The 20,879-nt window shown below is 41.7% G+C and overlaps 1 protein-coding gene across 1 annotated transcript in view; it reads right to left on the reverse strand.

Moving 5' to 3' along the window:
* LOC137332732 (uncharacterized protein C8orf48 homolog) overlaps positions 1–20,879 on the reverse strand; it is a 48,210-nt gene that overhangs the window by 13,265 nt on the left and 14,066 nt on the right. The window contains exon 4 of the mRNA XM_067996673.1: positions 5,260–5,486. Within this exon, the coding sequence (XP_067852774.1) occupies positions 5,260–5,486 (227 nt within the window). The remainder of the gene's footprint in view (positions 1–5,259; positions 5,487–20,879) is intronic.

The raw sequence follows: 20,879 nt of genomic DNA on the forward strand, positions 1-20,879 counted from the left end.
ATGGTCTTATATGGTCTTTTTCCTTTTGAATGTGTCTCTTGAACCACTTATACTTTATCTTTTCACCTCATTTTCCCTATCTCTAACCCCATGTCTCTTTCAATCGGTCTTCCCAACCTCATCGTAAATCGAAAACAAACTGCTTAAGTGCTTTACCACCTACAAAACTATGGTGTGATTTATCCGCATTTCACATCAGGAGCTGACCCCAGAGCATGGAGGATTCATATTGATCCCTTTCATGTATTCTGATGGAAACTATGGAAAAATATTTCCTGTGTGCTGTGTGACAAAATTGCAAATCTGATAAAGATTGAGTTTTAAAAATAGGGTCACAGAGTACAAGAGCAAAGAAATTATGACAAATTTCCACAGGGAATGGTTTACGTCAATTTTAGAGTACTTTATGCACATTGTAATCCCATTATAGAAAGGATTTTAAAGTCACAGTGCAGATTCACCAGAATGATACTGGAAATGAGAAACCATGGTTATGAAGAGAAGCTTGAGATTATTTCCATTGGAGCAGAGAAGGCTAATAGGAGAATTAATAGAGAATTTTAAAATTATGAAGGGTTTTGATACAGTGAACAGAGAGAGATTATTTCTTCTGGTTGTGGAGTTGTTGATGGAGGGTCATCAATTTAAAATTGTCACTAAAACAATGATGAGAGCTGTTCGGAAAAATTTCTTTACACAGCAGGTTGTTGGAGCATGGAATGCTTTGCTGCAGAGAGTATTTAAGGCAGAGACTATTGAAACTTTTAAGCGAAAATTGGATAAATATTTGAAGTAGAGGAAAGGCAATGGCGAGAGAGTAGGGCAGTTGAATTAGCTTTGGATTGCTCTAGCAAAAAGCCAGCAGAGACATGATGGGCTGAATGACCTCCTTCTGTGCTGTAAACTTCTATGGATCTATCGTCTTGTGTCAGGTTTTATCCCATGAAAATTATAGTGGATAGTTGGAATACAGATAATGGAGGTTACACTGTAACAATCTTCTGTCATTTTTGAATATTTTTAAACACCAGCTTCACTTAATCTATTTTTCCAACATTTTGATTTAAACTGATCATTGAGTTGTTTCTCTAACATATATAAAACTCATTTATTGCTTGAGTGTCTTTTTACTGGCATTGTTTCACTACTAAGCCCCACTACACTTTAAAATCATTACTTATTTTTCAGTCTGAGCATCATTCCCACTCATAAGTAATATTTTTTATCTTGGTTGGCACATACCCAGCTTCAAATAATCAAAAATGTATTAAATAAAATCTCTCCTCCTGGTCTGTGTTGATTTAGCTGATCTAAGGGAGGCAGCAGTTGGGTTGCAACAGGTAATATCAGTGCCTCTGGGCTAAAAGGGGGAAAACAAATTAGGATTCCGAATCCTGATTGCTATCTAGTGACTCCAGATAGAAAGTGCACACATGGATGTCAGATGAGAATGTGTTCAAGCTCAGCTGGTGATCCCCTTCATGGCTGAAGAACCTGCCGACATCTAGGGGTAGAATTTTGATTAGCGCTTGAAGTTGGCGCGAAATGGCGGAGTGATCGCTCCGCGTGCCCGATCACATGGGTGAGAGGCACGAACCATATTGGTACCCGTGCCTCATTTGATTAAAAACACTGCAGTGGGGCCCACGGCAATGGAGCCTATGGTGGTAGCTCTAACAGCTTCAATGGGAGCTCAGACTGCTGCCATCTTGGCTCTTGGTTCAAGCATTCTCCTCTGGCTTTCACATCATGAAGGAAAGCGTGGATAGGTGCTTCAAGAGCGTCACATCACTCCTGCACTCTGTTCTCGTGCAGAGCAATGGGAGTGCTGAGGCTGCGCCCCATGAGAGTGGCAGTGGCGCCATAGGAGAGGCACATGCTGACCTCTCTTAGGATGGCAGCACGGATGTCCTAGGACCCCAATTGCCATTTTAGGTTGGAACTGGTCGGATCGTGCGCCATGCAGACTCCAATCAGTTCCACAGGCAATGGAACCGAAGAGGCCTGCCATAGGTAAGTCCTCCAGGGCCCAGAGAATTAATTTGGGCCGCTGTTGCCCCGGGAACCCCACTCTCTGTGGTCGCGAGCGCCCCTCCCCCCTTCCCTCCCCATAATTTACCATCCTGGCGGATCCCCGGCTCGATTTTGATGCCTCAATCTGGCAAGCTGCATACGGACGCCTGATTGGCATCTTGCAGCTCACCTGGTCAAATTTAAATGAGACGGGGGCCTCAAAATCAAGGGGGCTTCTTCGCCACCGGATCATTCATCTCATTGCTGTTTGTGGGGTTTTTGCTAAGGTGACACTAAGGGAGTCATGAGAAGAAAACAAGCAGCACAGCAATTATCACAAAGGCTCATGAAAGCCTAAGTGCTGACAGCAAAAGAAAATTTAGAAAATCAGCGCAGAAATGGACCTTTCAAACTGTTCATTTAAAGTTCTTACTTGCCCTTTAAATGAACTTTAGCCTGCAACTGATCCACTAGTAATCCTGGACATCCATTATATATGGGCATTATTTTCACATGATGTTGCACCAACATAATGGCCAGAAGAAGAAGATGTCATTCCTGAGTCATTTAAATATTTTAATGTTTTAGGCAAGATTATTTTGCCCCTGCTCAATAGAATTTGGTGTTATGGGTCTCTGCCCTTTTTTCCGAGGGCGTGAGTTATGTGGAATGCAAAGTGAAACTCATGAATCAGAAGCAATTAGAGTCAAGTTTTCCATGGGCATGGGTGTAACAGACATGAAAATCATATATTTCATGCAGCCTTTCTTCAGTCGTTCTTCTGAAGCCATCAGTGAGAGAAATAAGCAGAAATTCCCATGGTCAACAGTGAAACCCATGATAGGTTGTGGTCAGGGACCTTGCTTCAGGTCCGCTTTTACACTGAGTTTTAGCAAAGGATACTTGGCTGTTTGTTGTTTTCTACATTCCACGGTTGAATAGCTAAGTCTGTATATTACTGTTAGTCTACTGTTTGTCTTTGCTACTGTTTACTTATCTATTTAGTGTTAATAAATCCAATGGTAGTTTATAGCCTAAGCCACAATCTGATAGAGTGTTTATTTTACTGCTTTCCGAAGTCAAGGAACATTTGGGGACACATAATATATCCACTAAACCAAATACACTGACAAGGACTTCTATTCAGCCCCTGTGCTTGCTAGAATTACCTAGATATTGAACAGGTAACAGCTTGCTCCAATTCATTGGGAGCGAGGGCTCGTTTATGGGAGTGATATTCATCATTGAACACAAGAAAATAATCTGAGGTAAAAGCCCAAGAACACAAAACTAATATCACTTGCTATTCGGCTTACTTGCAAGCAGTAATTGTTTTCTTGCCTGGCACATATCAAACTTCAAATAATCAAAGATGCATTAAAGAAAGCTTCACTGAATTTGATTCAGGTTTGCTTCTTGAGATTCTGAACATTGTTGACGACAGCAGTATCTAAAAATAGTGCACCACTTTGGTAGCTCTTCCCTGCTGCATTGCAAATTTAATTGTTTCAATCCACATGAGGAGGGTTCTGCAATAGTGCCAAGGATGGAATGTAGGTATGATTTGCAGTAATTGTTAATTGCACTTTACAGTAGATAATCCCACATGAAAGGTACATCACAGCTGCACAGCCTAGTTTCCAATTCCAACATTCCATTTACTGTGAAGCACCAGTGCAAAGATAATTGCCTATAATTGTGGGATTGCTAAACAGCCGTCTCATTTTACTCTCCACCGAGATCTCCTTATCGTGGAGGTGCTTGTGATACTTGGCTGCCAGCTGATGAAGTGACAAGAAGGTTTGATTAAGGTTGATTATGTGGAATGCATAGTGAAACTCATGAATCAAAAGCAATTAGAGTCAAGTTGGAAAGTGTCTATCAGCATAATACAGTTGCCACAAGGGCAACCTTTAAAAGTTTTGCTGCAAAAAAAACTTATTTAGCTGTTGCTTGCAATCTTATTCTTAATTCTAATAAAACTTCATATACCCAGAAGATCGCAGGTTTGATTCCCAGTCTTTGTTGATTTAGCTGATCTCAATTGACCTCAGTGTCCTTAGGAAGTTTTACTACTTTAAAGGCACTATATAAATGCAAGTTGATGTTGCGGGTAAGAGAATCATCCAGAGTTCCTTGTCTTGATCACTAGCCAATAATTGCTGCTGGAAAGTGGGCATAGATGAAATCAGAGGCCTGATTTTAACCCCCCCCTCCCAGAGGTAACAGTGTGGGTGGGGGGTTATGATGGTGTGGGATTCGCGCCACATTCCCACCCCCACATCTTAACTTGCCTGAATACAGGCACGAGGGGGCCGCCTGCCCCAGAGGAACGGGGGCCTAATGTAAATGACAAAGTCGTGACTCAATGACATCATTGGAACATGCAAACCATTTTAACAGTGGGCCCCACCAAGGGCCGCACAGTCTCAAACCCACCAGCAAAATCTGGCAGCAGCTGGAGACTCAGGTAAGAGTGCTCCTCCTGGCCCAACAAGGATATCTTGGGCCTCCCTTGCCTGGGTTTTTCCCCTACCCAGTCATGGACGTTCCCAAACCAGCCTCCCCCCTCCCCCCCCCACCCCATCAGTTCAGGCTTACCTTGCCGAGGAACATTTCCATGGGTCCTGTGCAGCAGCTTAACTTCCCCCCCGCTCTCCCGAATTTCGACTCCCATGTGGTGGCAGTGACATCATTTCTGCCAGCTTTGGGCGGGAGTCAGTATCGAAGCATACTGGGCTGGGAGTTAAAATCTCCCGGGTCTACCCGTCGGGAGACCAGACGGATCGCCACCTGATTCAGCTCTTGCACTCACGAGTCCTGCCCCGAGTTAAAATCAGGGCTCAAGTGAGGTCAGAGCTTGGCTCAGCTGCACGACCCACTTTCCAGCAGGGTCATTGGAGTAACAGCACTGATTATTTTTCCCCCAACCCCTCCTGAGGGTGCTGAGGCCAACTGGAGCACCCATACTGCTGCCATGGCTGAGACTGGCTAAAACATGACGAAGGGCACTTGTGCAAGTTATGGAGAATGCCTGACGAATCTGGAACTGTGCACCAGCAATAGCCAGTGCCTTCAGGAGAGGAGGAGGGGAGAAAATGGTAATTAAAATAACTTATTTAATTGCTGCTCATATACCTTAGTCCTGATTCTAACAGGACGTCATATAATTTTATTCTACAGCAACCAACTCATGAACAAACAGCGAATTCAATGAAATCGTGCTCCAAGTGAAATCTGCAGTACCTGTTTAACTGTCTCTGTGATGCATTTGAGCCGTACCCGATTTAGCAGATGTTGGGGTACAACACAACTTTGAGCAGTCTCTGTTCCCAGTGGCTTGTTCAGGTGTCGCCTTCTATGTTCATTGGGCTCTGACTGTTTCACTTGAAGCTGCTGCTGAATCTGATCAATCTTCTTACTGCAATACATTTGCAGAGCTACTGATTCTACTTGGAGTGGCTGAACGGCCTCTAATGAAAAAGAAGTTCAAGATAAATTCCAAGAGAAGAAGGAAAATTACAACTTAAAAGCGCTTGGAAAACAAATTTGTGGTGAGGAGGGAATAGCTCCATCACTCATAAATTATCCTGTTGCTCTCTGCTCATGTGCAATGTAACATCCTTCATTAAAACTGGCTCATGGTTCTACCAATGGCTTAGTTGGCTTTAGCTATAGCCTCATGTCATTGGTCATGAACCTTTAGAGAGTGATGCACTATAGCTCCCAGTTCTCTCTCTTTTGCCACTGGCTTCAATTCTGTTCCCCTTAGGGTGTATGTATATTTATCCCCAGACCTTCCCATGTGCATGACACCACATGTTTCTAAGTTAAATATCATTTGCCAAACATGGGCCCATTTCCCCAACATATTGTGATCTGCTTGGAGTAGTCGAGCATCCTCTACAGTCCTAACATTTGCACATATCCTTTTGTTGTCCGGATCATTCCCCCAACACATACATCTACGTCATTAATGAAAATAGTAAATAGCAAATGTCCTAACACCGATCCCTGTGGGACACCACTGATAACCGCTCTCCAAGCAGATCCAAATCCATTAACAACAACTTTCTGTCTACGGGCATTCAGCCAATTCTCAATCCACCACAGCAGATTACTACGAATTCCACAAGATTGTATCTTGTAGAGAAGCCTCTTGTGAGGTACCTTATCAAAAGCTTTCTGAAAGTCCTGGTAGACAACGTCTACTGGGTTACCCGCATCCAGTATCTGGTAACTTCTCCAAAAAATACAATCAAATTGGTAAGACATGACTTTCTTTTCCGGAAGCCGTGTGGAGTGTCCTTGATAATGCCTTCTCTTTCTAAGTAGTCATATAGGGCATCCCTAATGATACCTTTGAACTTTTTACCTATTACTGAAGTCAAGCTAATGGGTCTATAGTTACCAGTTCTGCCTTATCACCCTTTTTAAATATTGAAACTATGTTGGCATCCTTCCAGTGTGAGGGAACATTCCCAGACTTCAGCGAACTATTAAAGATACGGGCAAGGAGCTCACATGGCATCTGTCCCATTTTTTTAAGGACTCTTGGGTGGATATCATCTGGGTTGGCAGCTATATTAAGGTTCCTTATTCCATCTAAGACGATATCCTCATCTATTTTAATATTAACAATTTTACTGTTGGCAGCACGACTTAATGCTGTCAGTTGAACATTATCTTCAAGAGTAAAGACAGAAGTAATGTATTCGTTTAGTCTCTCTCCCATACACTGGGAGACCTTTTTAACCTGTCCTTGAGCATCTTTCAACGGCCCAATACAATTTTTGATGGACCTCTGACTCTTAGCGTAGCTGAAAAAGCTTTTCCCTTTACTGCCACTGTTCTCATTCAACAGTCACACATCCATTTTCCAGCACACTTTGTGTAAAAGAGCTGCTGCCTTTGGCTATATAAATGTAATTATGGCACTACAAAATAATTCATTGTATGCGAAGCACTTTGGAGATATAATAAGGTGCTTCATAAATGCAAGTAGATGGGCCAGTAGGTCTTTTCCTATCCATCATTGTCATATGTACATATGTTCTACTTTTCAAAATCCATAGTGAAACCTCATCCCTGTCAAGTCAGTGAATGAATTGTTGAAAGTTACCTTAAACTAAATACAGAACCTGCATTTATATAGCGCCTTTCACAATCTCAGGATATCCCAAAGCGCTTCACAGCAAATGAACTACTTTTGAAGTGTTGTTACTATAATAATGTAGGGAAACACAGCAGCCAATTTGCGCACACAAGGTTCTACAAACATCAATGAGATAAACGAACAGATAATTATCTCGATCTGAATTTCATGCTCAGTCACACTTCCAGATTTTTCTTTTACTGCATTAAAAGTTACATGATGGAGTGCAATTTTAAATTCTTTTTAATGACCTTGTGAATAATAGAAATAGTCCATGCATGGAAAAAAAACTTTTCCTTTTTTAAACAATACTCCAGGGTTTCCTTTATAAAGTTTCTTTCTAATGTATTTGTATTTAGTTTTTCATTTGAAAAATTTACACCAATGCCCCTTAATAGCCATATTCCTTAATGGCCTAGTATGGGTACTTTCATCAATCTGTACTCCTACATAGAATTAAAATGAATTACATAGAATGTACCTTACAGAAAGAGGTCTATGCTGGTGTTTATGCTCCACACCAGCCTCCTCCCTCCCTACTTCATCTAACCCTATCAGCATACCCTTCTATTCCTTTTTCCCTCATGTGTTTATCTAGCTTCCCCTTAAATACATCTATGCTAGTCGCCTCAACTACTCCTTGTGGTAGCGAGTTCCACATTCTAACCACTCTCTGCATAAAGAAGGTTCTCCTGAATTCCATATTGGATTTACTAGTGTCTATCTTACATTTATGGCCCCTAGTTCTGGTCTCCCCTGCAGGTGGAAATATCTTCTCTACGTCTACCCTATCAAACCCTTCCAGAATCTTAAAAACTTCTATCACGTCATCCCTCAGTCTTCTCTTTACTAGAGAAAAAAGCCCCAGCCGGCCCAATCTTTCCTGATAGGTAAAACTTCTAGTTCTGGTATCATTCTAGTAAATCTTTTTTGCACCTTCTCCAGTGCCTCTGTATCCTTTTTATAATATGGAGACCAGAACTGTACACAGTACTCCAAGTATGGTCTAGCCAAGGTTCGATACAAGTTTAACATAACTTCTCTGCATTTCAATTCTATCCCTCTTTTTTTATGGCCTGTGTTGCTACTTTTAGTGATTTGTGTATCTGTACCCCCAGATCCCTTTGCTCTTCTACCCCCATTTAGACTCTTATTATCCAAGCACTAAGCGGCCTTTTTATTCTTCCTACCAAAATGTAATAGCTCACACTTGCCTATATTGAAATTCATTTTCCAATTCCACGCCCATTCTGCAAGTTTATGTCTTCCTGTATTTCGTTGCAGTCCTCCTCGGTATTAGTTATACCCCTCAGTTTGGTGTCATCTGCAAATTTTGAAATTGTACTTCCGATTCCCGAGTCCAAATCGTCTATGTAGTGAACAACAGTGGTCCCAGCATGTATCTTTGTGTAACACCACTTCTCACCTTTTGCCAGTCTGAGTAACTACCTTTTAGCCCTACTCTCTATTCTCTGTTTTGTAGCCAGTTTGCTATCTATTCTGTTACTTGTCCCTTGACTCCACATGCTCTGACCTTAGTCACGAGTCTACTCTGCGAAGGCCTTTTGAAAATCCAAATAGATTACATCCACTGCATTACCCTTGTCTACGCTTTCTTCTTCAAAGAACTCAATAAGATTGGTCAAGCATGACCTTCCCTTTTGAAATCCGTGCTGACTATTCTTTATTATATTTTTGGTTTCTACGTCTTTTTCTATTACATCTTTGAGTAAGGATTCCATTATCTTTCGTACCACCGACATTAAGCTAATTGGTCTAAAATTCCCTGGAATGGTTCCATCTCCCCTTTTAAATATAGGAATCACATTAGCTGTCTGCCAATCCTCTGGCAATATTCTTTTTTCGAATTAATTTTTATATATATAGGAACATAAGAACATAAGAAATAGGAGCAGGAGTAGGCCATATGGCCCCTTGAGCCTGCTCTGCCACTCAATCTGATCATGGCTGATCTTCAACCTCAACTCCACTTTTCTGTCCGATCCCCATATCCCTTCATTCCCCTACAGTCCAAAAATCTATCCATCTCAGCCTTGAATATATCCAATGATTCAGCATCCACAGCCCTCTAGGTTAGAGAATTCCAAAGATTCACAACCCCCTGCATGAAGAAATTCCTCTTCATCTCAGTCTTGAATGACAGACCCCTTATCCTGCAACTCTGCCCCCTAGTTCTAGACTCTCTAGCCAGGGGAAACAATCTCTCAGCATCTACCCTGGAAAGCCCCCACATAATCCTATATGTTTCAATAAAATCACCTCTCATTTTTCTAAACTCCAGAGAGTATAGGCCCATTCTACTCAACCTCTCTTCATAGGACAACCCTCTCATCCAAGGAATTAATCTAGTGAACCTTCGTTACACCGCCTGTAAGGCAACTATATCCTTCCTTAGTTAAGGAGACCAAAACTGTACGCAGTACTCAGGTGAGGTCTCACTAAAGCCTTGTACAACTGTAGTAAGACTTCCTTATTCTTGTACTCCAACCCCTTTGCAATAAAGGCCAACATGCCACTTGCTGTACCTGCATACTAACTTTTTGTGTTTCTTGTATGAGGACACCCAAGTCTCTCTGAACACCAACATTTAATAGTTTCTCACTATTTAAAAAATATTCTGTTTTTCTATTCTTCGTACCAAAGTGAATAACCTCAAATTTCCCCACATTATACTTCATCTGCCACCTTCTTGCTCACTCACTTAATCTGTCTATATCCCTTTGCAGACTCTTTGGGCCCGCGCCCAGTGAAATCGGGGTGCTCCGCAGGGAATTGCAGGCTAATTGGAGCCACTTACCTGTGCTTCCAGGTTTCCCGCTGGAAATCTGCGCAGTGGGCGGACTGCGCATACGCAGCATAGGCTGTCAGCTGGAGGAGCCCTATTTAAAGGGGCAGTCTTCCACTGACTGATGCTGCATGAAATAGGAAAAATTACAGCATAGAGCAACCAAGGGGGAAGGCACTGATCCCTGCGGCACCTCACTAGTTACAGCCTGCCAACCTGAGAATGACCTGCTTATTCCTCTCTCTGTTTTCTGTCCTTTAACCAAGCCTCTATCCATGCTAATATATTACCTCCAACCCATGAGTCCTTACCTTGTGTAACAACCTTTTATGTGGCACCTTATCGAATGCCAAATATATTACATCTGCTGTTTCCCCTTTATCTACCCTGTTAGTTACATCCTCAAAAAAACTCTAATAAATTTGTCAAACACGATTTCCCTCTCATAAAACCATGTTGACTCTGCCTAATTTTCTTAGTGCCCTGTTATGACTTCCTTAATAATGGATTCCAGCATTTTCCCGACAACCGATGTCAGGTTAACTGGCCTGTAGTTCTCTGTTTTCTCTCTCCCTCCCTTCTTGAATAACGGGGTCACATTTGCTTCCTTCCAGTCCACTGGGACCGTTCCAGAATCTAGAGAATTTTGGAAAATCATAAAACAATGCATCCACTATCTCTGCAGCCACTTCTTTTAGAACCCTAGGATGTAGGCCATCAGGGTCCAGGGGATTTGTTGGCTTTTAGTCCCTTTAGTTTGTCCAGTACTTTTTCTCCAGTTATATTAATTGTTTTAAGTTCCTCACTCTCATTTACCCCTTGGTTCCCCACTACTTTTGGCACGCTTTTTGTGCCTTCTACTGTGAAGACAGATACAAAATATTTGTTTAACGCATCTGTCATTTCCTTATTCCCCATTATAATTTCTCCTGTCTCAGCCTCTAAGGACCAACGTTTACTTTTGCTACTCTCTTCCTTTTTACATACTTGTTGAAACTCTTACAATCCATTTTTATATTTCTTGCTAGTTTACTTTCATATTCTATTTTCTCCCTTTTAATCAATTTTTTGGTTGTCCTTTGTTGGTTTCTAAAACTCTCCCAATCCCCAGGCTTATTACTCTTCTTGGCAACATTATAGGCCTCTTCTTTCAATCTAATACTCTCCTTAACTTCTTTAGTTAGCTACAGGTGGATCACTTTTCCCGTGGAGTTTTTATTTCTCAATGGAATGTATATTTGTTGAGAATATTGAAATATTTCTTTAAATGTTTGCCATTGCTTTTCAACTGTCAGACCCTTTAATTTAATTTCCTAATCTACCTTTGATGTATGTAATAGTGCATCTGCTATCTCTTCCCGAACTTGTTTTAATGTGCACGGATGCAGTCCAGGGGTTTTATCCTCTCTTAAGTTTGATTAGTTTATCAATTATCTCCCCTCTTTCTATCTTAAATGTCTTTATACCTTTTGTGATCTCTTCTTCTAATGTGAGGCCCACCATGTTAGTCTCCCTGGTAAACACTGAAGCAAAATAATTATTTAATATTTCTGCCATTTTGCTGTCATTACCTGTGAATTTATCATGTATATTCCTTAGTAGCCCTATCCTTATCCTGATTTTCCTTTTATTATTTATGTGTCTGTAGAATACTTTACTATTTCTTTTTATATTCCTTGATAATTTAATTTCATAGTTTCTTTTTGCCTTCCTAATTGTTTTTTTTAACTTCCTTCCTATCCTTTTCATATTCCCTTTTGTCAACCTCTCCTTTGATGTCTATGCACCTAGTGTATGCCTTTTTCTTTGGTTTCAATTTTGCCTTTATTTCTTTATTCATCCATGGTGTGTCATTATTGGCTAGTCTGTTCTTGCTTTTTAGTGGGATATATTTCTCCTGGACTCCATTGATCACTGTTTGAAATCTTTCCCACTGCTGTTCTCTTTCTTTATTTGTCAGTAAATTTTTCCAGTTTATTTTCCCTAGTTCCATTCTCATCCTCTGAAAATCAGCTTTTTTCCAATTTATTACTTTGTTCTTTGTCTTACATCCTTCTCAATCTTTATCTTAAACCTTATTATGTTGTGATCGCTATTGCCTAGGTGTTCCTCTACGCTAACTTCTGTTATCTGTTCTGATTCATTTCCCATTATTAGATCCAGCAGTGCTTCCTCTCTTGTTGGGCTTTTTACATACTGGGTAAGAAAGGAGTCCTGCAGACACTGTAAAAATTCTATTCCGTGTACCCTTTTACCTACCTCTTCTTGCCAGTTTATTTGGGAATAGTTAAAATCTCCTATGATTATTATTCTATGTCCTTTGCTCATTTCACATATTTGCTTACATGTTTCTTCCTCCATCTCCTTTCCACTATTAAGTGGTCTGTAGTATACCCCTATTAGCATGATTGATCTCTTATCTTTTATTTCAATCCATATGGATTCTGTTTCTATCCTTCTGTTGGATATGTCCCTTTTTTCTACTGCCATTGTGTTATCTCTAATTAGTACAGACACTCCACCCCACTTCTTCCTTCCCTATCTTTTCTGATTATGTTATAGCCTGCAAAGCTTCACCCCAGTGGGTGCAGACACTAAGATGTAATATTAAGTCATACAGACTTGAAGGTCCCAAGACTAGTTCCTGGTCTGTGCTGATTTCTCTGATCACGGGCAGGGCAGTAATTGGAGCCCAAGGCTACAAGGAGAAAAATCAGCTAGGAATCGCACCCCTGTCTGCAGTGACACCTGCTGGAAAGTGTATGTGCAGATATTGATTGAGGACTGGAATAGGCTCACATGTAATACCCTTCATATTTGAATTGCCTGCTAACACATATAAGAAATGGGCACAGTAATGGAGAAATTGTCCCAACAAGAATCAACGCTTTGATGAGAGGGGGGGACAAAATTGGACAGAAAAATGCCAGTGTTTTATTCTTGACATGAAAGTTGATTTGCATTTCCATGGGCTGAACCCTGCAATAAATAGCAACTATATCCCCTGCACAAACACGTTTTTGTCACAAAATGAATTTATCCATGGTATGGAGAGGTGATTTATAATACATTCTACCCAAAATCTCACTCATCCACAATCCATTGGTACAAAGGATTTTTACAGGCACAATTCCCCATGTATTGAGCTCCCAGTCCTGGCCAAGGTGGAGAAAAGTGAGTGATGATTAAATGCTTCTTCACAGGAACAGAAGGAGAGATCTACAGAGAAGATCCAACTACACTCACCAACTTCCCAGCGGCTCACGAACAAGTTTCCTGCTGGTCCTTACGCAAGGCTTGTCAACTCTTATTCATTAGAAGTGAGTCTCACTCATTTTGGTTTAATGATGTAATCAATTTTAATTCATCTCACATGCCAAAAATTAAATACAGCTCCATATGGGCCTCCTTTAGAAATTATTATTAAATTTCACCTATTTGCGCGGTGACTATCACCTATCAATCAAACTGCATCTGGGTTTCTTCCAGTTGGAATTGTGCCTCACGAATTCCATAAAGTCACCCAAATAGAGTCTTAAACTTAAACAAAGCCAATTACATAGGTATGAGGGGTGAGTTGGCTAAAGTTTATTGGGAAATTAGATTAGAAGATATGACGGTAGAAAAGCAATGGCAAACCTTTAAAGAAATACTTCATAATTCTCAATGAATATACATTCCATTGAGGAATAAAAGCCCCATGGGAAAAGTGATCCATCTGTGGCTAACTAAAGAAGTTAAAGATAGTATTAGATTAAAAGAGGAGGCTTATAATGTTGCCAAGAAGAACAATAAGCCTGAGCATTGGGACAGTTTCAGAAAACAGCAAAGGATGACCAAAAAATTGATAAAGAGGGAAAAAATAGAATGAGAGTAAACTAGCAAGAAATATAAAAACAGATTGTAAGAGCTTCTACACGTATGTAAAAAGGAAGAGAGCAGCAAAAGTAAATGTGGGTCCTTTAGAGGCTGAGACAGGAGAAATTATAATGGGGACTAAGGAAATGGCAAAGTTGTTAAACAAATATTTTATATGTCTTCACAGTAGAAGACACAAAAAATCTACCAGAAATAATGGGGAACCAAGGATCTAATGAGAGTGAGGAACTTAAAGTAATTACTATTAGTAAAGAAAAAGTACCGGAGAAATTAATGGGACTAAAAGCCAACAAATCCCCTGGACCTGATGGGCTACATCCTAGGGTTCTAAAAGAGGTGGCTGCAGAGATAGTGGATGCATTGGTTGTGATCTTCCAAAATTCTCTAGATTCTAGAACGGGCCCAGTGGATTTGAAGGTAGCAAATGTAACCCCGCTATTCAAGAAAGGATGTGGAGGTGCCGGTGATGGACTGGGGTTGACAATTGTAAACAATTTTACAACACCAAGTTATAGTCCAACAATTTTTATTTGAAATCTACAAGCTTTCGGAGGCTTCCTCCTTCGTCAGGTAAATGTGACACACAAGAAGAAACCACAGCAACAGTCCCAGTGACCATCAGACACCTCGCGGCAACAAGGGCCTTACGAAACAACTTTTGTGATTCAAGAAAGGAGGGAGAGATAAAACAGAGAACTACAGGCCAGTTAGCCTGACATCAGTAGTCGGGAAAATGCTGGAATCTATTATTAAGGATGTAGTAATGGGGCACTTAGAAAATCATAATATGATTAGGCAGAGTCAACATGGTTTTATGAAAGGGAGATTGTGTTTGACAAATCTACTAGAGCTTTTCGAGGATGTAACTAGCAGGGTAAATAAAGGGGAATCAGTGGATGGAGTACATTTGGATTTTCAAAAGGCATTTGATAAGGTGCCACACAAAAGGTTGTTACACTAGATAAGGGCTAATGGGATTGGGGGTAATATATTAGAATGGATAGAGGATTGGTTAACGTACAGAAAACAGAGAGTAGGGATAAACAGGTCATTCTCAGGTTGGCAGGTTGTAACTAGTGGGGTGCTGCAAGGATCAGTGCTTGGGCCTCAGCTATTTACAATCTATATTAATTACTTAGGTGAAGGGACCTAATGTAATGTATCCAAGTTTGCTGACGATACAAAGCTAGATGGGAAAGTAAGCTGTGAGGACACAAAGAGTCTGCAAAAGGATATAGACAGGTTAAGTGAATGGGCAAGAAGGTGGCAGTTGGAGTATGATGTGGGGAAATGTAAGGTTATTCACTTGGAAGGCAAATGGTATGTTGGTCTTTATTGCAAGGGGGTTGGAGTACAAGAGTAAGGAAGTCTTGCTGCAATTGTACTGCACCTGGAGTAGTGTGTACAGTTTTGTTCTCCTTAGCTAAGGAAGGATTTACTTGCCTTAGAGGCGGTGCAACGAAGGTTCACTGGATTGATTCCTGGGATGAGAGGGTTGTCCTACGAGGAGAGATTGAGTAGAATGGGCCTATACTCTGGAGTTTAGAAGAATGAGAGGTGATCTCATTGAAACATATAAGATTCTGAGAGGGCTTGACAGGGTAGGTGCTGAGAGGCTGTTTCCCTTGGCTGGAGTGTCTGGAACTAGGGGACATAATCTCAGGATAAGGGGTCGGACATTTAGGACTGAGATGGGGATGGATTACTTCACTCAGAGGGTTGTGAATCTTTGGAATTCTCTACCCTGGAGAGCTGTGGATGCTCAGTTGTTGAGTATATTCAAGACTGAGATGGGTACTAACGGAATCAAGGGATATGGGGATCGGGCGGGAAAGTGGAGTTGTGGTAGAAGATCAACCATGATCTTATTGAATGGTACAGCAGGCTCAAGGGGCCGTATGGCCTACTCCTGCTCCTATTTCTTATGTTCTTATGTAGAACCTGGCCACCAGTACCTTTACTGATAGTCAACGTCAAACTTTTCAACCAGCTAACAAGCTACTTAGCTAAATGAGAGATATAAACATTCATAATTCCAACAGTTTATTCAGAGGTGTTATGAAAACACACAACCCTTTGGAAATTTTACAACAACTTGCATTTATAAAGCACTCCTCCATGTAGAAGAATGTCTCAGAGTGGTTTATTCTTCAGGATTTGTATATTTTGCTTCAAGTGGATCAGAAGATAGATACAGATAAAGAAAACCATTTCGTCCATCTTAGCTCAAAGAACCTCATGCCTCCTATCATAGCGTCTCACTCTTTATTAAATTACTCCAGGGTTTTTGTCTCCATTACCCCACCCATACGTCCATTCTACTTGTTCATTACACTTTGTGTGAAGAAGAGCTTTCTGACATCAGTCCTAAATTTGCTTTAAGCAAGATTAAACCTGTGCCCTTTTGTGTTATCTTCACAATTTAATTTGATTTTGGAGCTCCTCTCCACTATCTGTTTTAAAGGCTGCAGAGCCAAAGTTTCTCCAGTTTTTCCTCATAACTTAGTCTTCTGATACTAAGGATCAGCTTTGTGGCTCCTCTGCACAGTCTCCAGAGCTTAAATGTTTCCCATGTGTCTTGATGACTAGAACTGGACACTGTACTCAAGATGTGGTCTGGCCAGAGCATTGGACAGTTTTAACTTGTACTTTATTGATTTGACGATATAATTCAGTATTCTATTTATCTTATTGATTGCTACTTGGCAATGTTGGACATATGAATGCTGACTGTTAATACTGTGAGAACTCTTTCAGCTTTATCCTTAGCTTTTTTAACATAATTCAAAGTATATACCCCATTGTTCTTCATATATGCAAAAATTTACATTTATCAGTATTAAATTGTTTCTGACACTGTTTTGCCTACTAACCCGGGTACCACTATACAACTCATCCAACCATTAAAAAAAGAAGCAAACCAAGCACTGGGGTTCATATTATAAAAAGGATATTGAGGTACTGGAGAAGGTGCAAAAAAGATTTACTGGGGTGATACTACAACTGAGAGGTTATACGTATCAGGAAAGATTGAGTAGACTGAGGGGTGACCTGATAGAGGTCTTCAAGATTATGAAAGAGTTTGACAGGGTAGACGTAGAGAAGATGTTTCCACTTGTGGGGGAGACCAGAACTAGAGGCCATAAATATAAGATAGTCACTAATAAATCCAAAAGGGCATTCAGGAGAAACTTTTTGCCCCAGACAGCGGTTAGAATGTGGAACTCACTACCGCAAGGAATGGTTGAGGTGACTAACAGAGATGCATTTAAGGGGAAGCTAGATAAACACATAAGGGAGAAAGGAATAGAAGGGTATGCTGATAGGGTTCGATGAAGTCGGGAGGGAAGAGGCTTATGTGGAGCATAAACAACAGCATGGACCTGTTGGGCCTAATGACCTGTTTCTGTGCTGTACATTCCATGTAATTCTATGTAATGACAGCCCTCAGCAAAACCCCTAATGTCAGCCCATTCAGCCCCAACCTGATCCCACACACCCCTGATCACAGCCTTACAGGTCTGATGTCAGACCACATATACAATGCCAAATGAATGCCAGCTACTGTCCCCACCCCACCACCAATGTCAAACCACCCACGGATGTTAGATTCTCCCCATGCCAGGCCACACAGTTTCGACATCAGATCAACCTCCCAATGTTAAACTACACACCCGATATCAGATCACTCCTCCCAATGTCAGACCAGCCTACTGATAACAAACCACACACCTGATATCAGACTATACACCAGGGGTCGAAACTTGTAGAGCAAAATGACATGAATGGACTGAATATCAGGTGGGGCATATAACAGGCGGACGTAGCGATGTTGCCCGAGGCGAATTTCTACTCCCTGATGTTGGACAACTGCCCTTGAAGTCAGACCCACAACACCTGCAGTCAGGCCACATACCTGATATCAGACAGAAGTGCTGAGTGGATGATCCATCTCGGCCTCCTCCCGAGACCCTCAACCATCACAGAAGCCAGTCTTCAGCCAATTCGATTCACTCCACGTGATATCAAAAAATGGCTGAATGCACTGAATACAGCAAAGGCTATGGACCCCGACAACATCCCGGTTGTAGTGCTGAAGACTTGTGCTCCAGAACCAGCCGCATCTCTAGCTAAGCTGTTCCAGTACAACTACAAGACTGGCATCTACCCGACAAAGTGGAAAATTTTCCAGGTATTTCCTGTCCACAAAAAACAGGATAAATCCAATCCGGCCAGTGACCACCCCATCAGTCTACTCTCAATCATCAGCAAAGTAATGGACGGTGTCGTCGACAGTGCTATTAAGTGGCACTTACTCACCAATAACCTGCTCACTGATGCTCAGTTTGGGCTTTACCAGGACCACCCGGCACCAGACCTCATTACAGTCTTGGTCCAAACATGGACAAAAGAGCTGAATTCCAGAGGTGAGGTGAGAGAGACTGCCCTTGACACCCTCAAGGCAGCATTTGACCTAGTGTGGCATCAAGGAGCTCTAGTAAAATTGAAGTCAATGGGAATCAGGGGGAAAACCCTCCAGTGGCTGGAGTCATACCTAGCACAAAGGAAGATGGTAGTGGTTGTTGGAGGCCAATCATCTCAGCCCCTGGGCATTGCTGCAGGAGTTCCTCAGAGCAGTGTCCTAGGCCCAACCATCTTCAGCTGCTTCATCAATGACCTTCCCTCCAACATAAGGTCAGAAGTGGGGTTGTTTGCTGATGATTGCACTGTGTTCAGTTCCATTCCCAACCCCTCAGATAATGAAGCAGTCCTTGCCCGCATGCAGCAAAACCTGGACAACATCTAGGCTTGGGCTTATAAGTGGCAAGTAACATTCGTGCCAGATAAGTGCCAGGCAATGACCATCTCCAACAAGAGAGAGTCTAACCACCTCCCCTTGATATTCAACGGCAATACCATTGCCGAATCCCCCATCATCAACATCCTGGGGGTCACCATTGACCAGAAACTAAACTGGACCAGACACATAAATACTGTGGCTACAAGAGCAGGTCAGAGGCTGGGTATTCTGCGGCGAGTATCTCACCTCCTGACTCCCCAATCCTTTCCACTATCTACAAGGCACAAGTCAGGAGTGTGATGGAATACTCTCCATTTGCCTGGATAAGTGCAGCTCCAACCACACTCAAGAAACTTGACACCGTCCAGGGCAAAGCAGCCCGCATGATTGGCACCCCATCCACCACCTTAAACATTCACTCCCTCCACCACCGATGCACAGTGGCTACAGTGTGCACCATTTACAAGATGCACTGCAGCAACTCACCAAGGCTTCTTCGACAGCACTTCCCAAACCCACGACCTCTACCACCTAGAAGGACAAGGGCAGCAAGCACATGGGAACACCACCATCTGCACGTTCCCCTCCAAGTCACACACCATCCGGACTTGGAAATATATCGCCGTTCTTTCATCGTCACTGGGTCAAAATCCTGGAACTCCCTACCTAACAGCACTGTGGGAGAACCTTCACCACACAGACTGTAGCAGTTCAAGAAGGCGGCTCACCACCACCTTCTCATGGGTAATAAATGCTGGTCTTGCCAGCGACGTCCACATCCCATGAATGAATTAAAAAAAAGGTCCACAACACCTGGGGGGGGGAGGTGAAATTCAACTTCAGCGGGACACACCGTCCGATTGTCTTTTCCTTTGACATCATGTTAGGCCACACAACCAATGTCAGACCACCCCCTCAATGTAATTCCACTACCTCGATGCAACATCACCCCAGCCTCTGATCTCAGACTATACAACATAGGCTTGATTATTGGAAGTGATTGATTTGCCCATGAATTGATAGCTGAGAAATCATTCAAACCCAATTTCATAATAGTTTACATTTTTATAGGGATTAGTGTCAGAAATATATGAATGACAGAAATTTAACAATGATTCTCACATACAAGCAATTAAGATCCAGCTGGCTTTGTGTGGTCTGACATTGTGGAAATGTGGTCAGATATTGGGAGCTTTGCCAAGGACCGTTATGCTGGGTGAGCTGTGTCATGGCAGTAGAGCTGCTGTGGAGGCAATATGACAGCTACTAGTAGGGGCACATCTAACCTCTTAGTGTTGTGCTAAAACTGATACAAATCTCTGAGACTGGCAGCTTCATCATGTTCACAAACTACCAGCAGGTCTGAGTAGATGAGAATATCACCCTCTTCAAATTCTTTCCACACTGAGGAAAGCACCAACTTCAGCAAGTTTATAGAGGACATTAAAAAAAATCAGTTAACAAGCCCCTTAACAAGTGTTTCTTTTCTTCTGTCTGCTACTGTTATTTATATCTCAGCACTTTACACAGGAAGAAATTAAATTTAGGCGATCAAAGTGCAGTGTGCAGCCCTTTTAGGAAAACTATCAGATTCCTTCAATATACATAAGTATAAGATGGTACATTTTGGTAGGAAGAATAAGGAGGCCACATATTGCTTGGATAATAAGAGTCTAAATGGGGCAGAAAAACAAGGGGATCTCAGGACACAGATACACAAATCACCAAAAGTAGCGACGCAGGTTAATTAGGCCATAAAAAAGGCAAACCAAGCACTAGGATTCATTTCTAGAGGGATAGAGTTGAAATGCAGAGAAGTTATGTTAGCTTGTATAGAACCTTGGTTAGCCCACACTTGGAGTACTGTTCACAGTTCTGGTCTCCATATTATAAAAAGGATATAGAGGCATTGGAGAAGGTGCAAGAAAGATTCACAAGGATAATACCAGAACTGAGAGGAAAGACTAAACAGGCTGGGGCTTTTTTCTCTAGAAAAGAGAAGGCTGAGAGGTGACCTGATAGAGGTCTTTAAAATAATGAAAGGGTTTGATAGGGTAGACGTAGAGAAAATGTTTCCACTTGCGGGGGAGACCAAAACTAGAGGCCATCAATATATGATAGTCACTAATAAATCTAATAGGGAATTCAGGAGAAACTTCTTTACCCAAAGAGTGGTAAGAATGTGGAAAATGCTACCACAAGGAGTAGTTGAGGTAAATAGCATA

This window comes from Heptranchias perlo, chromosome 15, assembly GCF_035084215.1.
Source record: "Heptranchias perlo isolate sHepPer1 chromosome 15, sHepPer1.hap1, whole genome shotgun sequence".
NCBI lineage: Eukaryota > Metazoa > Chordata > Chondrichthyes > Hexanchiformes > Hexanchidae > Heptranchias > Heptranchias perlo.